This window comes from Furipterus horrens, unplaced genomic scaffold, assembly GCF_987537825.1.
Source record: "Furipterus horrens unplaced genomic scaffold, mFurHor1.1.pri manual_scaffold_3, whole genome shotgun sequence".
Lineage (NCBI taxonomy): Eukaryota > Metazoa > Chordata > Mammalia > Chiroptera > Furipteridae > Furipterus > Furipterus horrens.
In genome coordinates this window covers 115,826,057-115,847,719 of record NW_028327173.1, presented here as the reverse complement: position 1 = coordinate 115,847,719, position 21,663 = coordinate 115,826,057, and the positions used below count along the sequence as shown (strand labels likewise).

At 40.6% G+C, this 21,663-nt stretch overlaps 2 protein-coding genes across 2 annotated transcripts in view; one reads left to right on the top strand and one right to left on the bottom strand.

Moving 5' to 3' along the window:
- Window positions 1–5,483: 5,483 nt before the first annotated feature.
- The window catches only part of FANCM (FA complementation group M), a 76,289-nt gene continuing 60,109 nt past the window's right edge, over window positions 5,484–21,663 (top strand). The window contains exons 1-4 of the mRNA XM_090271831.1: window positions 5,484–6,000; window positions 6,434–6,606; window positions 10,362–10,439; window positions 18,750–18,908. Coding sequence (XP_090127957.1) covers window positions 5,484–6,000; window positions 6,434–6,606; window positions 10,362–10,439; window positions 18,750–18,908 — 927 coding nt within the window. The remainder of the gene's footprint in view (window positions 6,001–6,433; window positions 6,607–10,361; window positions 10,440–18,749; window positions 18,909–21,663) is intronic.
- Window positions 14,203–16,550, bottom strand: LOC150015793 (la-related protein 4-like). Its single transcript, XM_090271830.1, is given in 4 exon segments — window positions 14,203–14,748; window positions 14,751–15,813; window positions 15,815–16,103; window positions 16,208–16,550. Coding segments are annotated over 4 exon segments (1,953 nt in total). The 5' UTR covers window positions 16,335–16,550; the 3' UTR covers window positions 14,203–14,274.

The following is a 21,663-nucleotide window of genomic DNA, read 5'->3' as shown; positions in this document are numbered from 1 at the left end:
AAAATCTGGAGCCGGAGTCCCTAAGGCGGTTTGACGTTGTAGTCAACACCGGCAACTCCTGCGGCACACCTGAAGCCAAGCTGTATTGACTCCGTCTTTCCCTTGGACCCTTCAGCTGCGAAGAGAGGGGGGGTCTGCTGCATGGGCAACAGCAGACCCTCCATATCACCCTGCCCAGGCTCTGTAGCTTCAGCTTCACTGGAGAGGACACTCCAGCGTCATCGCAAGATGTCGATTCAACACGGGAGGAGACAGATACCGTGTCACTCCCGAGTCGGACTGCACAGCCATTCTCGGCGGTGCAGATAGACTCTTAAGAAGCTACACCATCGTCTCTCGAGACGGACGGCTGCCAACGACGACCTTGCTTTCTCCCACATTCACTTAATCTTTATGTTTCTTCCTTGACTCCAAATATGTAAAAATAAACCACAAAACTGTCATTTTTGGCAGCACTTGAGATCTTGCTTTCTGGCATGTCATCATGTTACAGTAGAATAAGTAGCAGAGGGGCAATAAAAGCAGGACCCTCACCAGTGCAATCTAACAAAGAACTTAATAGGGGGGACTAAGAAGGAGAGGGAGATGTGTCTCATCCACTAACTCAGCAGCCCTTGGCCTGGTCTGATAATATCGCGAGGTGTCCCAACATCACAAGAAACACTGTTAGCACAGGAGGAGGAAAGTCCTTGAAATACTATCCTTTGCACTATCTGGGAAGGAAAGCCTTTGAAACTGCATTTTCATCTCAAGGCCAGAAAGACAGGAGAGGGTCCACAGTGCCCAAAGAAAAAGACCCATAAGCCTGTAACAGAGGGGGGATGCTCCCGGTAAAGTCCCCACAGCTCAAGGTTTTGGGAATGGGGAAAAGAGATAATACAGCCTTTTGCACACCTATGGCAAGTCAGTAACTAGATAATAGCTGTGCTGCAGCCCAGGGCAAAGGGCAGGTGATAGGCTTAAGATACTTTTCATAATAATTATTTATGGTGCTTCAAGTCAGCATCTAAAATTAGGGAGAGCCAGGAGGATAAAAAGAGGGAAGCCAAGGGGTCTGAAAAGGGTGTAGATGGGCGTCAGCTAGGGGGTCTGGTGTGTAGGAGAGAGCCTGGATGTAGCAGACAGGAAGCTTTGTAGGAGAGCTGGTCTGCCATGGGAGAGGGCCATATGGGAGGAGTGAGTGTAGAAGAGAAAAGGAGGAGGAGCCATGAAGAAGGAGCCCTGAGCAGGAAGGGGATTCAGCCATGCTGCCTGTAGTGAAGTAGCAGCTATGCAGTTTGTAGTCAGGATTGGCCATGTGGCCTGGACTAGTAAGAAAGCAGGCATGCTGCCGCTTTGATCATGTCTGCTCTATCTGACTCCAGAGGCCCCAACTACTCCACCTGGAAGATCCTGACTCTATTTGGACTCCTGGAACTCAGGACATAGAGGGGACACCTTCTTAGGATTTGTGCCTTTCCTAGTCTTTATCAGTATCCAGCGTAACACAGCACATGCTCTTCTGGACTATTGATAGGGGACTCAAATGTTGGAAAATTTTAGTTTCAGGTATCAGCTAATAGGGTTAGGAATCAATGTATGTAAAAAGCTATTGTTTCAGGAACTGGAGGTATCACCCACCTTGACTCCAGGAAACTATAAGCAGTTCCACCTCTGTGCCTCAGGAGGGCTGCAGGCAATGAAGGCGGTATCTGAGCCATTCATTGTACTTGAGGGTGAGGTGACCACTACCCAGGACACAGATGAGAGTGCTGCAGCTTTTATATGATTAACTTTTTCCCTAAGTTCCAAACCCCTTACCTACACTTTTCTTTTCTGTATAAAAAGGGTCAGTTTAAAATGGAACTTAAGACAGTCTGATAGAGTACAAACCCTCCATCTTCTCAGATCACTGACCATCTGAATAAAGTACCCATAAAAACTCAATTCCTGTCTCTGCTTATTGGGTCTGGTAGATGACAGGCAGCATGGACATCGGCTTTTCTGGTTTCACTCATATGGAGGCTGATGACAAGGTACCCCATACCCTGAAGGAGAGAGCTGAAAGATAAGAGATGGGGGACTATTGGACTTGGTTTTGGTTTATAGCCTTTTGGGGAGCAAGGGGAGTGCTGGGTCCCATGGGATAACAGGTCTCTGAGTTGAAGGGCCCCTAGCCCCGCCCCAAGGTTGGAATATTATAAATAAAGACCTGTTTCTCTCAACACTAAGTGTTGAGTCATACACCAGGGCACCATGTGAATGAGCCCTGCTTTGCTCAGTAACAAAATAACTTTGGTTAATTGCCTACCTATGGTCATTACCTGTTTTACAAGGGAATCCCTAATGCTTACAGAAAGAGCCCATAAATAACTTTGGTAACTGCCCCAACTTTAATTAACTGCCTCCCTTCACTGATGTGTTTTACAACAGGATGAACAACTGGAATCTGGATTAAGATAAGGATTCAGGTTAACAGACCCCCTACACATACCAAGTTTAGGCAGTCACATTCCTCTAAGAAAAGCTGGCACCCCTTTTATCTGTAAATCAATATGTAACTTCTTCGCCCCCATCCTGCCAACTATATAAGTTCTCAGAACAAAGGACTCACTATCTTGGCCCTCTTGGTCCTCTTGGCTCTCTTGGCTCTCTAGCCACTGGGCCTCTGGCCACACTAAGGTGAGCTGGCCACCCTGGCCTTTGGCCACCCTTATTCTAGTCACCCTTGCTTTTGCTCCCCCATTAGAACTGAGCACTAATAAACTTTGTGAGCATGCTAATAGGTGCATTGATTTGTAATTCTTTATTGATGAGAAGAACCAGGGTTTCTCTGATAACAATCAGTTTGGTTCAAATAAACCTAAACTCTCATTAAAGAGAGAGAGAGGGGGTGAGAGAGAGAGAGAGAGAGAGAGAGAGAGAGAGAGAGAGAGAGAGAGAGACTTCTGGCCAAGATGGAGGCATAAGTAGACACACTGCATCTCCCTCCACAACTAAGAAATACAACTACCTCAAAACTGGAGACAATCAGAAGTTGCAGGAAACGGAACTTCATGGAAGTCCAACAAACAAAGATATAAAGAAGAAATACTCATCCAGACAGGTAAGAGGGGAGGAGCTGGGGCAGAGAGGAAGCAGTGTGGCAGCGGCAGCTGCAGCAGTGGCAACAGGCTGGCAGAAATCGTAGTAACACACTTTAAAAATGTAGGGAGGGACACCTGGGTAGTGCTTCCAGCACCAGACCAGACCATGCAGTTCATGGTTTCAGAGCTGGGGAAAATAAAGCCTCATTGCTTCTGCCTGTGAAAACCAGTGGGGCAGAGGAAGGAACTGCTGGTCTCTCAGCAGAGTCCACTTGTTTAGAGGGCCCCCACGGTCTTAGAACATCTGCAGACCCACCCACCCTGGGAACCATGGCTAGAGCAACAGCAAGAGAGGCGCCAGTCCCATATGAGAAGTGGGAGAAATGCCTAGAAAAAGGGCAAGTGCTGAGCAAGCAGCATTGTTCCCTCTCAGACCCTTCCCCCCCACACAGTGCCACAACTGTGGTGAAACGGGTCACCCTGTACTGAGGAACACCTAAGGCTCTGCTCCTTACAACATAACAGGTGCGACAGCTCTACCTAAGACACAGAGACAAATGAACACAGGAGCCTGCCAAGATGAGGAGACAGAGAAGTATGGCCCAAAAGAGGAACAGATCAAGGTCCCAGTGGGAGAACTAAGTGATGAGGAGATAGCCAACCTAACAGATGAAGAGTTCAAAACACTGGTGATAAAGATGCTCACAGCCCTGACAGATAGTACTTAGGTATGGGAAACGCATAAGGGAAGAAGTGAAGGCTAAGCTAAGTGAAACAAAGGAAAATCCACACAAAACCAATGGTGAAGGGAAGGAAACTGGGGTTCAAATCAACTATTTGGAACATAAGGAAGAGAAAAACAGTCGTTCAGTACAGAACAAGGAAACAAGAATTGAGAAAAATGAGGAGAGGATTAGGAACCTCTGGGACAACTTTAAACATGCCAACGTCTGAATCATAGGGGTGTCAGAAGAAGATGAAGAGCAAGAAATTGAAAAAACAATGAAGGAAACTTCCCAAATTTGGTGAAAGAAATAGACATACAAGTCCAGGAAGCACAGAAAGTCCCAAACAAGCTAGACCTAAAGAGGACCACACCAAGACACATCAAAATTAAAATGCTGAAGGTTAAAGATAAAGAGAGCATCTTAAAAGCATCAAGAGAAAAGTAGAGAGTTACCTACAAAGGGGTTCCTAAAAGACTATCAGCTGATTTCTCAAAAGAAACTTTGCAGACAAGAAGGGACTTGCAAGAAGTATTCAAAGTGATGAAAAGCAATGACCTACAATCTAGATTACTCTGTTCAGCAAAGCTGTCATTTAGAATAGAAGGGCAAAGAAAATGCTTCTCAAGCGAGGTAAAGCTAAAGGAGTTCATCATCACCAAGCTCTTATTATATGAAATGTTAAAGGTACTTATTTAATAAAAAAGAGATAAAAACTATGAACATTAAAATGACAACAAACTCACACCATCAATAACAGAATCTAAAAAACAAAACAAAAGAAATGAAACCAAACTAAGCAAATAATCAAAATAGGAACAGAATCATTTGTATGGGGATCATCTGGAGGGTTATCAGCTGGGAGGAGGAAGGAGGAGACTTGATGCAGGGATTAGGAAGCGTAGTTGGTAGATACAAAATAGACAGGGGAAAGTTAAGAATAATATAGGAGAGGGTGAAGCCAAAGAACTTATATGCACGATCCACGGACATGAGCTAAGGGGGCTTGGATTGCTGGAGGGAAGGAGGGTACTGGGGAGAGTGGAGTAAAGGGAAAAGAAATTGGGACAAATGTAACAGCTTAATCGGTAAAATATACTTTAAGATAAAGAAATAAAGTTATTGCTAGAGTAGACATACTGTTACAGAATGGGGGTGTCCAAAAACCCCCAGAGCTTGTGGCTGAGGGATGGGAAAAAGGAAGCAGCTTTCAGGATGCCTTTGCATGCCTGGGGCTAGTAGCTAGTTTCTTTGTTATGCAAATGGTTTGATACTTCCAAGGCCCAAGAAGATGGGAGGGGTCTTGGACATCCATTGTCCTGGGAATCTCAAGGTTACTTTTATTATTTTAAGCGCTATGACTTTAGGAATGACACTCGAACATGTAGTCATTGGAATAGGAACTCAAATTCAGTCTATGAAAATCTTAAGGGGGGACCAAATTTAGAGTAACTCCAAAACAATACGTACGCCTTTTCCGTAGGGCTGCTGAGTATTTCCGGGAAGCCAGCCAATCATATTCCCAAGGCAAACTCCGTGGCGGCATTTTCAAGTAGGAAACCTGAACTGTCCTCAGTCCCGCCCTCTGGTTCCACTGTTCTACGCGGAGCTAAGAGGTGGAGATCGAAATGGTGACGGTTCAGATGCAGCAGCTGCTGGAGTCTGAGAGAAGCCTTTGGTGGTCGTAGGACTAATGAGCGGACGGCAAAGAACGCTTTTCCAGACTTGGGGCGCTAGCCTCTCCCGATCCTCTGGAGCTTCCGGTTGCGGCTCTGGAACTGAGCGGCCTCAGAGCCCGTGCAGCACCAGGGCGCGTTCTCCTGCAGCCGCAGAGGCTGCCGAGGCAGACCCGGAGTCAGACGATGATGTGTTGCTGGTTGCTGTGTACGAGGCAGAGCGGCAGCTGAGTCTAGAGAATGGCGGGTTCTGCACCTCAGCCGGCACCGTGTGGATTTACCCTACTAATTGCCCGGTGCGGGACTACCAGCTGCGCATCGCTCGGGCCGCTCTGTTCTGCAACACGCTGGTGTGTCTGCCCACCGGGTTGGGAAAGACCTTTATTGCCGCCGTGGTCATGTACAATTTCTACCGCTGGTTTCCGTCTGGCAAGGTGGTCTTCATGGCCCCCACGAAACCTTTGGTGACACAGCAGATCGAGGCTTGCTACCGAGTGATGGGTATCCCGCAGTCCCACATGGCCGAAATGACAGGTACTTTAGAAAGAATGGGCTAATTTGGAATTAGGAGCTGGGTAGGACAAAGTACACGTTCTGTTGGAAATTGAGCTAAAGAAATTCCTGACCCATGCGGAATAGTCCCCAGGTCATATGTTTATCTTGCATCCTCTCCCTTAAAACATCATCTGCACGCATACGTCGTTTCATTGCATTTAGATTTGTGCTTCACAGATGCTGCAGGTTTTACAAATTGAAGGCAAGAACCGCCACCAGCTAAGATTACCACTTGCTTTATTGCGGTGGTCTGGAACCGAAGGTACTCCTATACTTGTAGCAAGCCCAGCCCTAGTAAATAGGATTGCTTTGATTAATTCAGAGAATCCCCGTAGCTTGTCAGAGCATTTTGAAGCTATTAAATGTGTGTATATATGCCCCATCGGTTACCCAGTGTCACTTTTATTTGTAGGATCTACTCAAGCTTTCACCAGGAAGGAAATATGGCACAGTAAAAGAGTCATTTTTCTTACACCTCAAGTCATGGTAAATGATCTTTCTAGAGGAGCTTGTCCTGCTGCTGAAATAAAGTGTCTAGTTATTGATGAAGCTCATAAAGCTCTTGGGAACTATGCTTATTGCCAGGTAATATTTTGTTTAAAAGTTTATTTATTTATTTTTTTTTAGTGTAAACATTGTTAAAGGGTATTTTAGGGAATAATTATTAATGATGGAAGTTATTGATGGTGAAAGTATTATGAAAAGCCTTATTTCTATTGTTTTAGAACAGATAGTGATAGGAAATACTTTCATTTAATCATTCAAATCTGTGTCTCTACTGTCTTTGAATTTTTTCTTTTTTTAAAATAATGCTTAACAAGGCCATTAGTGTCAGATGTAGATGATGAGAGCCTAGTCATTATTGAGGTAGTGATTCATAGTAGGGTATAGGTAGAGTTTTGGAACTAAGATAATCCAATCATTCCTTGGCAGATAGGTAAAATAGTACTTAACCATTTAGGTTGTTTTAAGGACTAAATCACATAATGTATGCAACCCATCTAATACAGTGCCTTCCAGTTAAATACTACAGGAGTATAAAGGACAAAGATGAAGAGGTGGGCTATGGGCTGGTGAGGTACTTAAGGATCAGGTTATGAAGGCATCTGTATTTTATGCTTAGCAATTTGAATGCTCTTTGTAGACCGTAGGGGATCTAGATGGTGGAGACTTGTTGAAAAATGTTTAGCTGAAACATACATAACATTTAAAAGGAATTAGAGGAAAGAAGGCTAAAGGCAGATATGAAATGAGGGATAGGAGGAATTTAGGATGACTCCCAGTTTTCTGATTTGGAAGATTGTGAGGATGTTGGTGGTACTAGTCAAGATGAAGAGTTCTCACACCAGCCTGTTAAACCAAGCACGCTGTTGTCCAGGGACAGCCAACTGACCTGGAGTCTGCACGACCCTTCCCCATGTGGGAAGGCCACCCTCCCCTCCACACCCCGACTCTTGTTAGGGATTTCTGGACCCAAGGGAAGGTAGGACGACGACCATGTCCAGCTTGAAGCAGCTAGAGGAGCACAGGACCTTCGTCCATTGTCCTTTATAAGATTATTAAGGGTCTTAAGTCTGAGAGGGGAGAACTGTTCTAAAAAATTAATTAATTAATTAATTTAAAAAAGAATAATATAGGAAAGGGTGAAGCCAAGGAATTATGTGCATGACCCATGGACATGAACTAAGGAGGGTGGGATTGCTGAGGGAAGGAGGGCACTGGGCAGAGGGGAGCAAAGGGGAAAAAAAATTGGAACTATTGTAACAACATAATCAATAAAATATACTTAAGAAAAAGATGAAGAGTTCTGGAAGCAGAAATTTGGGGTATTATGGAAAGATAATGCAGTTTTGGATTGTTCTGTTTGAGGTGTCTATGAGACTCTAGCTGTAGATATAGTAGGCAGTAGGTGATGAAAGTGTGGATCTTACTGGAGAGTTCTGAGCTGGAAATAATGTATTTTGAAATCATCAGCATATAGATGGTACCCTGTTTCCCCAAAAATAAGACATGCCCTGAAAATAAGACCTAGTGCAATTTTTTTCAAGCTTAGGAATTTAAGGCCTCCCCTGAAAATAAGACCTAGCGGCAGTCATTGCTACAGCTCCCTGCAAATTCTTGATGGAATTCAGAGTTTGGCTGGTTATGCTGATGTTTGTGATGACATGACTACAATATATTAATAAATGTTGATTTTTTGTTCAATAATAAATGTGAATTCTTGTTCATGGAAAAATAAGACATCCCCTGAAAATATGACCTAGCACATCTTTAGGAGCAAAAATTAATATACGACACTGTCCTATTTTCGGGTAAACATGGTAGGTACTTAAAACTCTAATAGTTGGTGGTACTAGGGAGAGTATCAAATAAAGATAGAAGGGAATATTGATTTCATTTAGTGCAAAGCAATGAATTTCACTGCCAGTTTTTGAATTTGTAAAGTAGTTTCTTTGGGGACCTTTTATGTATCATTGTATTATATCTCTGTATTATCTTCTGGAGAACTGTCGTCTTTCTTATAGTTGATCTTAGCCAGGAAACGGATATATTTTTCCATTCATTTGTATTTTTCCACATTAAATTAATACCCAACTGTGTTAAAGTGTCTGCTTCAGTGGTATTTACAAATTTTTATTCTAACTATGAAATTCATTTTATAGATTTAGCTTATATTTAGTAACTTTAACTCACTTCATTTCTTTTAAAGATTTAATTTATTTTTAGAAAGAGGGGAAGGGAGGGAGAGAAACATCAATGTGTGAGAGAACCATCCATCGGTTGTCCCTCGCACACCCCCAACTGGGGACCTGGCCCACAACCCAGGTGTAAATCCTGACCAGGAATGGAACTGGCGACTCTTTGGCTCGTAGCCCCTGCTTAGTCCACTTAGCCACATCAGCCAGGGCAACTCATTTATTTTCAAGAAATTTATAGGCATTAGGTGATTTCTTGTTTAAACTGCAAGCTTTATGCTTTTATTGAGTACGATGAGACTTACATTTACTTCATTAATACCCAAGAGCCCTGAGAGTTTATGCTACATTGAATATTCCAGGTATAGGTTCCAACAGCTCAGTGAGGAATGTAGCTTCCAGGGTTTCAAACACGATACCATTTCTTCTACATGATGCTTGAAAATCCCTCCTGGAAAAAAGTTGTGTATTAGGGTCATTTTGTCTTACATTAGTTTTTAATTAGAACAATTCTATTTAAGTCTGTTAAGCATGATGTATTTTTATGCGCATTCTGTAGCATGTTAAAATAAACTCCAGAATTAATATTTTTTTACTATTAAGATTAGTGTGAGGCTCATTGAATTCATCCTTGACATGGGTTGAAATTAGAGCAGTTTTTAGATCATCTAATTTTACTATTTCCATAGCTAATGTGAAACTGGGATACTGAGAGCTATTCCTGCACTCTTAGCTCGTCGGCAGCTGTCCGTCTCGAGAGACGATGGTGTAGCTTCTTAAGAGTCTATCTGCACCGCCGAGAATGGCTGTGCAGTCCAACTCGGGAGTGACACGGTATCTGTCTCCTCCCGTGTTGAATCGAGTTGAATCGACATCTTACGATGACGCTGGAGTGTCCTCTCCAGTGAAGCTGAAGCTACAGAGCCTGGGCAGGGTGATATGGAGGGTCTGCTGTTGCCCATGCAGCAGAGCCCCCCTCTCTTCGCAGCTGAAGGGTCCAAGGGAAAGACGGAGTCTTAGCTATTCCTGCTAAATTAACTTAGTGGTCTTCTTGTCTTGTGTTGGGGACTTGTGTGAAGAGGCATAAGGGAATCTGACCAATTATCCAGTATTAATCATACTGAAACGGTGTTGAACTTAAACTGAAGAGCTTAGAATGATGCTTTGGTGCCACTGAGAAAATGTTTTATGATTTAAAAGGAAAGTTAGATTTTTAAAATACATTCTAACTTCTTTAAAATCCTAAAACATATTTTTTTCATTTCAAATCTACTTTTATATTGGTATTTAAGTTTTTCTTATTTTTATGTTATGATTCCTTGTAACCTGGTAAGTATGCATATGGATATAGCTGTAAGGCTAGATTGTAGTCTAAGCAATGAAGAGTGGACTCTCTTTTTCCATTTGCCACTGTATTAGGCCCGATGTCCTAGCTTTATATATAGAAGGAACCCTAAAGTGGTTTTTTTTGGTGTAGACTGTAAACCTATATTACTTTTTGGATGTAACTAATGATAGTTTCATCCACTAGACTATGAATAAAGGAATGATGATAATGTACCATATATAATGGTTTATTTAAAAGAATCATTGTTATTTTTGCACTGGATGGATGAAATTAAAGAACTTTTTTTTTTTTTTAAGGTTGTAAGAGAACTAGTCAAATATACAAATCATTTTAGAGTCTTGGCTCTTAGTGCCACACCAGGTAGTGATATAAAGGTAAGTAAAAAGTTTTTCCATTTATTAACATTTAAAAAAAATAAGAACTTTTGTAAGTGGCCAGATCAGTTTTCCATTCTAGTATTTATTTTGACTTTGTGACTACAACGTTTTCTATAACATGCCTGCCTTTTCTTCTGTTTGTAGGAGTTTTTGTATGTTAGTAGTTTTCATACTTCAGTGTGCATAAGAATCACCTAAAGCTATTTGTTAAATTGTTACTGTTTTCAGTTTTTTCTTTTAAGTTTTATTTTGAAATACCCTCAGACTTTCAGAATATTTGTAAAAATTGATGTCTCTGTGTATCCTATGCTTAACTTTCTCTAGTGTTAACCTATTATATGAGCATGGTAAAATGATCAAAACCAGGAAATTACCATTGGTGCAGTACTGGTAACTAATCTGCAGGTCTTATTTGAATTTTGCCAGTTTTCGCACCAGTGTCCTTTTCTGTTCCAGGTTCCAGTTCAGGATCCCACATTGCATTTATTTTCTCTTCTTTTATTTATTTATTTAAAAAAGATCTTATTTATTTATTTTTAAGGAGAAAGGGAGAGAAACATCAATGTATGGTTGTTTCTCATGCACCCCGTACTGGGGATCTGGCCCGCAACCCTGGCATGTACCCTGACTGGGAATTGAACCAGCAACCCTTTGGTTCACAGGCTGGCACTCAATCCACTGAACCACACCAGCCAGGGCAATTCCATGTTTCATTTATTTGTCATGTCTCCCTTGGCCCTTTCATCTGTGACAGTTTCTTGGTCTTTTTTTAAATATTTTCCATGACCGTTTCTTGTTTTTCCTGATGCTTTTGCATAGTGGATACCAGTTATTTTGTAGAATACTCCTCAGTTTAGGTTTGGCTGATATTTTCTCAGTTTGGAGTAGGGTTATACATTTTTGCCTAGGATACCCCGGAAGAGATATCCTTCTCAGCACATTTTATCAGAGAATGCATGATGTTGATATGCCTTATTGCTGGTGCTATTAATTGTGATTTTGTGAAGATGCCAATTTCTCCAGTGTAAAATTATAGTCATTCCTTGGTATCCTCAGGAGACTGGTTCCAGAACCCCATGTATACCAAAATCCACAGATGCTCAAGTGCCTTACATAAAATGTCATAGTACTTGCTTATAACCTACACACGTCCTGAAATTCTTTGTCATCTCTGGATTACTTATAATACCTAATACAATGTAAATGCTATGGAATTAGTTGTTTTACTATATAGTTTAGGGAATAATGACAAGAAGAAAAAGTGTACATGTTCAAATGCAATCATCTTAGGCCTAACTACACGATACATTTTAGCAACAAGGTAACTTCTTTAAAATTATATTTTACTGATTATGCTATTACAGTTGTCCTAATATTTCCCCTTTTGTACCCCCCGCCCCCAGCATCCCCACTCCCTCAGGCAATCCCCACACCATTGTTCATGTCCCTGGGTCATGTGTATAAGTTCTTTGGCTAAACCATTTACTATACTGTACCTTACATCCCATTGGCTATTCTATAACTACCTATCTGTATTTCTTAATCCCCTCACCACTTCACTGAACCCCATACCCCCACCCATCTGACTACCATCAAAACCCTCTCCATATCCATGACTCTGTTTCTGTTTTTCTTGTTTGTTTAGTTTGTTTTTTAGATTCAGTTGTTGATAGATATATATTTATTGCCATTTTATTGTTCATAGTTTTGATCTTCTTTAAATTCTCTCTTTGCCTTTAACCTTTGGCATTTTAATTATGATGTGTCTTGGAGTGGGCCTCTTTGCATCCATCTTGTTTGGGACTCTGTGCTTCCTGGACTTGCTAGTCTGTTTCCTTCAACAAATTAGGGAAGTTTTCTTTCATTATTTTTTAAATAGAGTTCTGATTTCTTGCTCTTTCTCTCCTTCTTCTGGCCCCCCTGTGATGTGATATTGGAACGCTTGAAGTTGTCCCATAGGCTGCTTATACTGTGCTTGTTTTTTTAATGTTCTTTCTTATTCTTCTTGTTCTGATTGGTTGTTTTTTGCTTCCTTATGTTCCAAATCATTGATTTGATTCTTGGCTTCATTCGCTCTACTGTTGTTTCACTGTAAATTGTTTTTTGTTTTTTTTTTAATTTCAATTAGTATATCCTTCATTACTGATTGGATCCTTTTAATACTATTGAGGCTCTCACTAAGTTCCCTGAGCCTCCTTATGCCCAATATTTTGAACTCTGCATCTTATAGATTGTCTATCTCCCTTTTGTTCTTTTTCTGGAGTTTTGATCTGTTCTTTCATTTGGGCCATGTTTCTTTCTCTCTTCATTTTGGCAGCCTCCCTGTGTTTGTTTCTATGTATTAGGTAGAGCCACTATGACTCTGTCTTGGTAGTATGGCCTAAGGTAATAGGTGTCCTGTAAGGCCCAGTGACACAGCTTTGCCTAACACCCAGGCTGGATATTTCAGGTGTGTCCTTCATGTGGGCTGAATACACCCTCCTCTTGTAGTTGAGCCTTGATTGCTGTTAGCAGGTCAATGGGAGGGATTTACCCAGGCCAGTCAGCTGTAAGGACTAGCTGTGACCACTGACTACCAACCTTTGCCCTCTGTGGAGGATCAGCTGTTCAGGGGCAGGGTGGTAGTGCTCTGATGTGGTCTGTAGCTGTCCACTGGGTGGGGAGGCTCTGCGATTTCCTGGTTAGTACAGCCCAAGGTCAGCCCCCTGCCCCGCCCCGTTTTTTGCCTGGGGCCACCCTGCCTGGGCTATAAAACAATCTGAGTTGGTTGCCACTTGTGCTGGGCTTTAAGTTCCCAAGCGAAGCCAAGCTATGAATCTAGTCTGGCTGCTGCTAGTGCCAGGTTGTGCTGCTTAGCAAGAGATATGGGATCTGGGTGCTTACTGAGTCCTGCTGTTGCTAGTTTGATAGGGTTTAGGAAGTTATGAAGTCAGAGGCAATACCAGCCATTCATATGGAAAAGTCTCTGTTAACAGCTTGGGTGTGCCTGTAAGCTGAGTGGGACAGACTCAAGGATATCTCCAGGGTGGGGCAAACAGTGTTAGCCAGGTTGATGGAGTCTCAGATATGACACCTGTCTGCTGGTTCTGTGGTTCTGTGGGGGGAGAGTTCAGAAAAGGGACAGTAAGCTCTGCCTACATTTCTGTCTGTGAGAAAGCTGTCCCCCAGCTCCCACCTTGGTGACAGACACTTTAATTTCCCCCTGTATGCCACTGGTGCCTTTCAAGCTGCTACCCTGGTGCTGGAACTCAGAGACAGGAGTCTGAGTAAGTCTGTGTGTAGGTTCTTTAAGAGGAACTGCTTGGGGCTCCAGCAGTTTCTTCCATTGACTCAGTCCCTGCTCTTTTTTGCAGCTAGCAGTTATGGGCATTTATCTTCCTAGCACTGGAACCCTGGTCTGGGGGGCCTTGTGTGGGGCTGGGACATGATGCTCCAGAGATATCCCTCCCAAATTTATATCCACCACATGTGGTTGTGGGGCTTGCCTGTTCTGTGTCTGCTCCTTCTACCAGTCTGGATGGTTGTGGTTTCTTTAATTCCATTGTTTTCAGACTTCCATTCAATTCGATTTCTTTCTTTTTTTTTTTTTATATGTATACATACATATATATATTTATTTATACTGATTGGAATCCTCCAGCATTTCAAAATCACTTCAGAGATGAATTTTGGGATTCTACTGCTCACAACTCCAAAATCCACAATGATTTAAGGATATGCTTTCTCCTGTTTCCTTCCTAGTTACCCACTTCCCTCCAAAACAGTTCATTATAGCCACAGCTCAAGTTTAATGGAAAGAGAGAGAAGTTTTGAACAGTTTTTTTGTTTGTTTTTACTTTGGTGATCTGGGTGGCACATATTGCTCTTTGCCATTACGTGGAGTCACTCCCTGAGGTATAGCCCTATGGCCAAACTGGCGTCTCTGTTCCCTGATTTTTCCAGCTGCTCCCCTGGGAATGGTATTGCTTCGAAAGCCAGAATAGTCCTTACTAGCCCTTGCTTCTGGCTTCTCATGTAGTTTCTCAATGGACTTCTCAGGAGCTCCATTCTCTTCATTTTTGGTGGGAGACACAGGACCCGGAGATGGCTCTTTGGGGGGTTTCTGGCACACTTCAGCATAACTTAGCTTTCAGGGTTCCTGTAGGGCGACAGTTACAGCTGCATTTATGTTGCTATTGCATGGTGAAGCAGTATTTGTCCTTGATGGCTTTGCAGTACTTGGGGAAGAAACTGGCATAGTTGTCTGGTTGAGAACATCCTTCTGAACAGTGGAATCCTCGGTTAGATCCTTTTCTTGCTGAGTTGAGTTGTACTTAATGCAGGAGGATCAGCTGTACATGAAGGACTGGTACTTATGTTGAGTTGCTGGGCAGAGGTGCAGTCTGTCTGATCATCCTCTGCAGGCACCAGGCAATTAACTTGTCTCAACTCTTCAGTATCCTTTTCTTTGAAGACACCTTTAACAACATCAGACATCCTACTCTCCAAAATAAGTTCACCTGGCGTTCTTGATGAACTTCCAGGTAAAGGTGGAAAATTTGAAGCTAATAAGTCAAACTTTGGTGTTGGAGCCTTTGCTTCAGTTGTTGAAGGATGGGGTCTTGGGATTCTGTCATCTTCTCATCGTCTTCGACCTCTGAAAAGAGCTCTCCTCCCCCTACCATAGTCCCCATTCTGTTCAAGCTGCAAGGTGGCAGTCTCTTTTGGAAGATAGTTTTGCTCCTGATGCCCTGTTACTGTAGGGTTATGCCGTTCGGTTGGAAAGTTCCTTGAACTAGATCTGTTTAATGGTCCGTCCCCCAATGACACAGAGCCCTCTGTTGAGTGTTCTGAACCACTTGATGACCTAAAATGAGGCTTCACACAATTTTTTTGGCATGGTCGACCCATATTCACAGCAGCATTTGTTTTATAAGATCCTGGTGAATTAAAGCCATTCATAAAACTACCATTGGGAAAGGGAGCCAGTGGTGTTTCAAAGTAAGGTGCAGGATTTGGAGACCAAGACTGAGGCACAATGCTATAGATGGAGTACTGTTGCTGAGGACTATATACAGGCTGCATAAAGACTGGTGAGGCATACTGTGCTTGAGTTTGAATGGGCTGACTATACATAGTAGAATCCATTAATCGATAATCATTCTTAGCAAAAAATGTATTGATGGCTTTTATCCTTGCCATGATTGGCTTGCCCTGAAATGTTTTAACTTCTTCTCTCAAGTATTGAAAAGCCTGTTGTGCATCTGTATCTGACTGGAAAGTGATATACCAGTTGCTATTGTGTGCAAACTCACAGCTTATTACCTTGGGGCAGTTTTCATTTTTGAACAAAGCTTTCACCTCCTCTATTGGTGTTGTTTCAGGAATCTCTAAGAATCACAATACAACGCTTATGACTTGGTCTCACTTTCTCACCCTTCTCATCAACTTGCACCATGGGAGAAGATCTCAACACTTCAAGAATTAGATCAGGGTCTGTAGTTAGCTTTTTAATTTCTTCCATATTGGCAACTGTCCAAATTGGGATGACTTGATCACTGTCCATTTGAGATATCAGGTAAAGATCCTTTGACAGTTTTTCTCGTGAGAAACAGAATTCTAATTGCTTCTTCAGACATTCTTTTAGATCTTCTGTAGAAATTGCTGTATTGCTTTCCCCTGGGTTGCAGGCCAGGTCCCCAGTCATGCAGGGGGCGACTGATCGATGTATCTCTTGCACATCAATATTCTTTCCCTCTCTTTCTCCCTTCCTTCCCTTCTCTCAGAAATGTCATATATTTGGTAAGTCAGATCTTCTGGCCCTAAAATCATTCCATCAGGTGATTCTTCAATGCCTGTAGAATTTCTTGTAGATTCACAAGATGAATACATTACTTCATACTCTTTACACATATCATCTGAAAGCTCTGTATTACCCGCAGGATGAGACCCTGATGTGGCTGCTGTTTCATGCCAAGAGCTTTCAGTTCCATGAGTTACTGGCGTGGCATCAGTAGTTCCAGGTGGAATTTCTTGCCACACTTCTGCATTAGGATTTAAACCAGTTCCTTTAGATGTTACCTGCTCCACGAAGAGCAACACATCTTCCCCTGGTTGGCCCAATCGTTCTCGTCGCTGCTACTCCAACTGGCTTACGGGCCAGAGCCCAACACACTAGGATAAGGACACTCTTCTGTCCTCTCCACCCGGCAGTCCAATTCGATTTCTGATGATTCTGAGTAATGGTTGTTCTATATTTTAGTTGTAATTCTGATGTGGTTGTGCGAGGAGGAGAGCTATGTTTACATATGCTGCTGTCTTGACCATAATTTAGTTCTTTATGTCAATAAGGACTAACAGACATTTTTATGGGCTATCATCCAATTCCACCATTAATTTTGTTGCTCAGGTTGTTCCAGTTTTGTCCGTTGGGAAATCCTGAGGTGGCTCTTGCTCCACTAGAAAGCACTTTCTTTTCCTGCAATATTTTTGTTTTGTTTAAAAATTTTTAATTTTTAAAAATTTATTGATTTTTAGACTGGAAGGGGGGAGAGATAGAAAGCACATGAAATATTGATTAGTTGTTGTTCGACTTATTTATGCATTCATTGGTTGATTCTTGTATATGCCCTGATGGGGGATTGAAGACATAACCTTGATGTAGCGGAATGATGCTCTAATCAACTGAACTACCCAGCCAGGGCCTAGAAAGCATTTTTTTGAAAAAAGAAAGAAAAAGTTCCTAACTTTCTGGCATCAAGATATTTATGTTCATTTAGTATTTTTCCTCTCCCAGCCATGGAAACAACTGTTTCTCCAGAGAGTGCTGGTTTCTTTTATTGGAGGTTGATAAAATGATGGATTTTGAGTGCTATTCATGACATTCTGATTTTAGTACCTCTGAAAGATCTTCTGTATTGGCTTTTGGATACTTTCTAAGATAATTTTAAGCTCTGCCAGTCTCTAAGACTTTCTTTTTTTTCTGCATATCCTTGATGATTTTTTGAAATTTCTATTTTATTTCTGGTCCTCCCACATAACTTAGTTTAAATATGCCTATTTTTGGTAGAGACTTGAACTTTTAAGTCACTGCTTAATTGTTATCCCTTCAGAAAGACTCACCCTAAGCTATCAGAAGTCAGCTCCTCCTGTATGTGATTTTCTTAATATTTATCATAATCTGTCATTCGTTTGCTTATCCATTTATTTTTTGCCTTTTGATCTACTAAAATAGTAGCTACATTAATGTAGGGATTATGTCTATCTTGGTTATAGCTCTTTTACCAACTCAATTCCTGGCAGGTGGCATGTGGGAGTTACTCAAACATTTGTGGAATGAATCAGTGATTAAAAATATTAAAGCCTTACTCATGTTTATAAAATGGTCATAAATTTACTCTAGATTTTTAATATATATGGACCCTCTGTAACTAGTACACTATCTTATTAGGCCCAGGTATTGGGAATTCAAAGGTGATTAAAATGTGGTTCTTGCCCTTGAGAATTTTTTTGTCAGAAACTAAGCCCATTAAGCTTTCCAAGTGTTTTTTTTTTAAGCTCTTAATTTTTAGATACTTTTGTGATTGAGTGTTCCTTCCTTTCTTCCTCCCATCCCCTACTACTCTCCCCCCTCCTCCTTTTAGTTCTTAAATCACTCTGTCAATACTCTAGTCTAATGGTGTAATAATTGTTTATACCAACAGGTTTTATATTTTTGCTTTTATTCCTTAATTTTACAATTAAGTTCCTTTATGAGCTTTGGGTAAATAAAGTTCATCCCCAGAATAGAGTCACATCATATATATTGATTTAAGTGAAAAATATTCTACTAATTTATCAATAATTGATTTAGTATAGGTCCTATGCTCTTAAATTCTTAACAGGTGGATTTGTATGGTATCCTTTACAAATGTAAGATACATTTTTATCCTTTAGTAATAACAAGATTTCTGTTTTTCCCACAAAAATCAGTGGAAAGTATTTACTAGGAATCAGGAAGTCTGGATTCTAGATTTGGCTTTAAAATTGACTGTTACAGTGTCTTAGGGATTTAGTTTGCTGATATAAAACTTCTGTTATCTGAGTCTTTGAAAAAGGTTGATGGACTATATCACTGTTACTGGAAAGTGCAAAATGCATTTAATAAACTTCTTAGACATTTATTAGTTGTGTCACTTCTGATGTTTTTTTATAGTTTTTTAAATAAACATTGAATGATATAAATTTTAATGTTTCTTTCAAACTTTTGTGCTATTTTTTTGTTAGTGACAAAGTAAAATATTTAACATGTAATATCATTTGTAATCATACTTCATTGGTTTTGTGTAGGCTGTGCAACAGGTTATTACTAACCTACTAATTGGGCAGATAGAACTTCGTTCTGAAGATTCTCCAGATATTTTGCCATACTCTCATGAAAGACGAGTTGAAAAGCTTGTTGTTCCCCTTGGTGAAGAACTCGTAGCCATCCAAAAGGCATATGTACAGGTAAACCATTTTTATCACAATTCAGGATTTCAGTAGGTGAACTGATAATGTAATTATTTTAGTTAACAGAATCTGGCTGTAAGATTATATAGTTATCATTTTATAATTAATATGTTGAAATATTCTTTGAAATTAAAATTTTTGGCAATAACACCATTCTTTACATGTGCTGATGAGCTGTTAAAGAAGGAAGACAAAATGATGGACCATCTCTAAAGCTAGTAATAGCTTGTATATGGTTTTGTATTTTGAGGGGTAACAGTTTTAATTGTAGTATGACCCTCCCATATACACACACACAGCAGAGTGCATAAAATATAAGTGTGCCGCTCAGTGACTTTTCACATAGTGATCACACCCATAACACTTACCCAGGTTCAACCAAAAGTTTCTTTGTAAGGAAATATATTTCCAATATTTTCCTCCCTGATCCCTCACTGGAGGCAATTTTGCCCATCTGGTAATGTTTGCCAATGTCTTGACACATTTTTGGTTGTTATATCTGGAGTGGATGGGGAGTGGACTTGTTATTGGCATCTAGTGTATTGAGGCCAGGAATGCTGTTTAACATTCTGCAATGCACAGGAGAGCCTGTCCTCCCCGACAACAACAAAGAACTATCTGGTCCAAATGTCAATATTATAGTAATGGAGAAACTTCTTATACTGTTATCACTTTCAGTGGGAGAAATTTGAGGTAACACAATGTTTTTCCTATTGTTCATAATTAGTGTCATCCTAGAGGAAAACCTTATTTTCGTATCCTTATTGCCATGGATTAGTAATATGGCTTTGCCATTCTTCCCATTGAGAGGCATGATACATTTCCCCTTTCTTAGAATCTAAATTGGCCCTGTGACTGACTTTGACCAATAGCATGTGATGAACCTCAAACTAGCCGTATGAGCAGAATGAGAAGAAACCAGTAGATAAGTAGCTAGAATTGAAGGTGCAGACATATGGCCGCAGTTGAGCTTCTTGAGCTGTCCCCCAGCCACCTGAGGCGCCAAACATTAGGAGCAGAGACAAGCTGCCCTGACAGAATTTTTTCATTTTTTATTTTTAACATTTGCAATAATTTTAAATGTCAGAAAATTTGCAAAAATAGTGTAGAGTTCCAGGGGGAGATACTTTAAGAATATGCAAATATTCTGTTTTCAACATATTTTGCCCACTAATTTTAGCATAATAATGGTGGTTATTTCTGTAGTGTTTGCCTAATCAGAGAACTTCCTAACTTTCTGGCCTTACAAGATATTTTATGCTACTTTGGTATTTTTCTTGTCTCAGCTATGGAATCAACCATTTTTCCAAGGAATCCTTTTTCCTTTTATGGAAGAATGGCATTTAGAAACCAAGATCTGGGCACAAGATGTTCTCATTGTTGCTGTAGTGTTATAGCTCCTAGGCCAGTGGTTCTCAACCTTCCTAATGCCATGACCCTTTAATACAGTTCCTCGTGTTGTGGTGACCCCCAACCATAAAATTATTTCTGTTGCTACTTCATAACTGTAATTTTGCTACTGTTATGAATCATAATGTAAATATCTCATATGCAGGATGTATTTTCATTGTTACAAATTGAACATAATTAAAGCATAGTGATTAATCACAAAAACAATATGTAATTATATATGTGTTTTCTGATGGTCTAAGGCGACCCCTGTGAAAGGGTTGTTCGACCCCCAAAGGGGTCGCGACCCACATGTTGAGAACCGCTGTCCTAGGCTGTCTCAGTGAACTGCTTGAATTCTTATCCACAGACTTAGAATCATGAGCAAAAAAATGATTGTTGCTTTAACCTATGATGTTTTGAAGTTGTTTTTGATGCAGGAATATATAACCAAAGTATTCATCTATTATTTAACCTTGATAAGTCTTTCTTAAAGCGAAGTTTTATAGGAATATGGTTTACTTTTTGTTTTTAAATTATTTGTAACAAACTCTAAGCATAATTAATTTAAGATAAGGCAAAGTCTTTCCAATAATCTCTTAAATACTAATACATTTGCTTCTGATTAAAATTATTTTACTTACAAGAATTTAAAAATGGTAATTTGTATAATCACATAGAATAAGAATTAAATTTTGTCAGTATTTTTAAGAGTGCTTTTTTTTATTTTTAAATGGAGTTTGAGAGAGAGAGTAAGGGAAAGACAGAGAAAGAAACATCTTATTTGTTCTTCCACTTAATTATACATTCATTGGTGATCCTTGTAAGTGCCCTGACTGTGGATTGAATCTGCAACCGTGGCTTATTGGGATGATGCTCTAACCAACTGAGCTATCAGGCCAGGGCTAAGAGTGCTTTTTTAGGCACTGTGATCAGCAAAGTTGGAAGGGAGGAGAAAGAAAAATATACTAAAATAGCCCTGGCTGGGTGGCTCATTTGGTTGGAGCATCGTCCCATGCACCAAAAGATTACAGGTTTTATTCCAGGGCAGGGTACATACCTAGGTTGCAGGTTTGGTCCCCCATGGGGGTGCCTACTGTAGGCAGCTGATCAATGTTTCTCTCTCTCTCTCTCTCTCTCTTTCTCCACCTTCCTCTCTGAAAGTCAATAAACATATCCTTGGGTGAGGATTAAAAACTAAAATACTAAAATAGTTCTATTTTAGGAAATAAAAATTAGGCAAAAATTTGAATAGTTTATTGCATGTTAGTGTAGTATACCTTCATCTGGAGGTCTCTTTCCTTCACTATGGCATTAAGCTCATTCCTTCATCAGGACCTTTTGTCTGCTGTTTCCTCTCTCT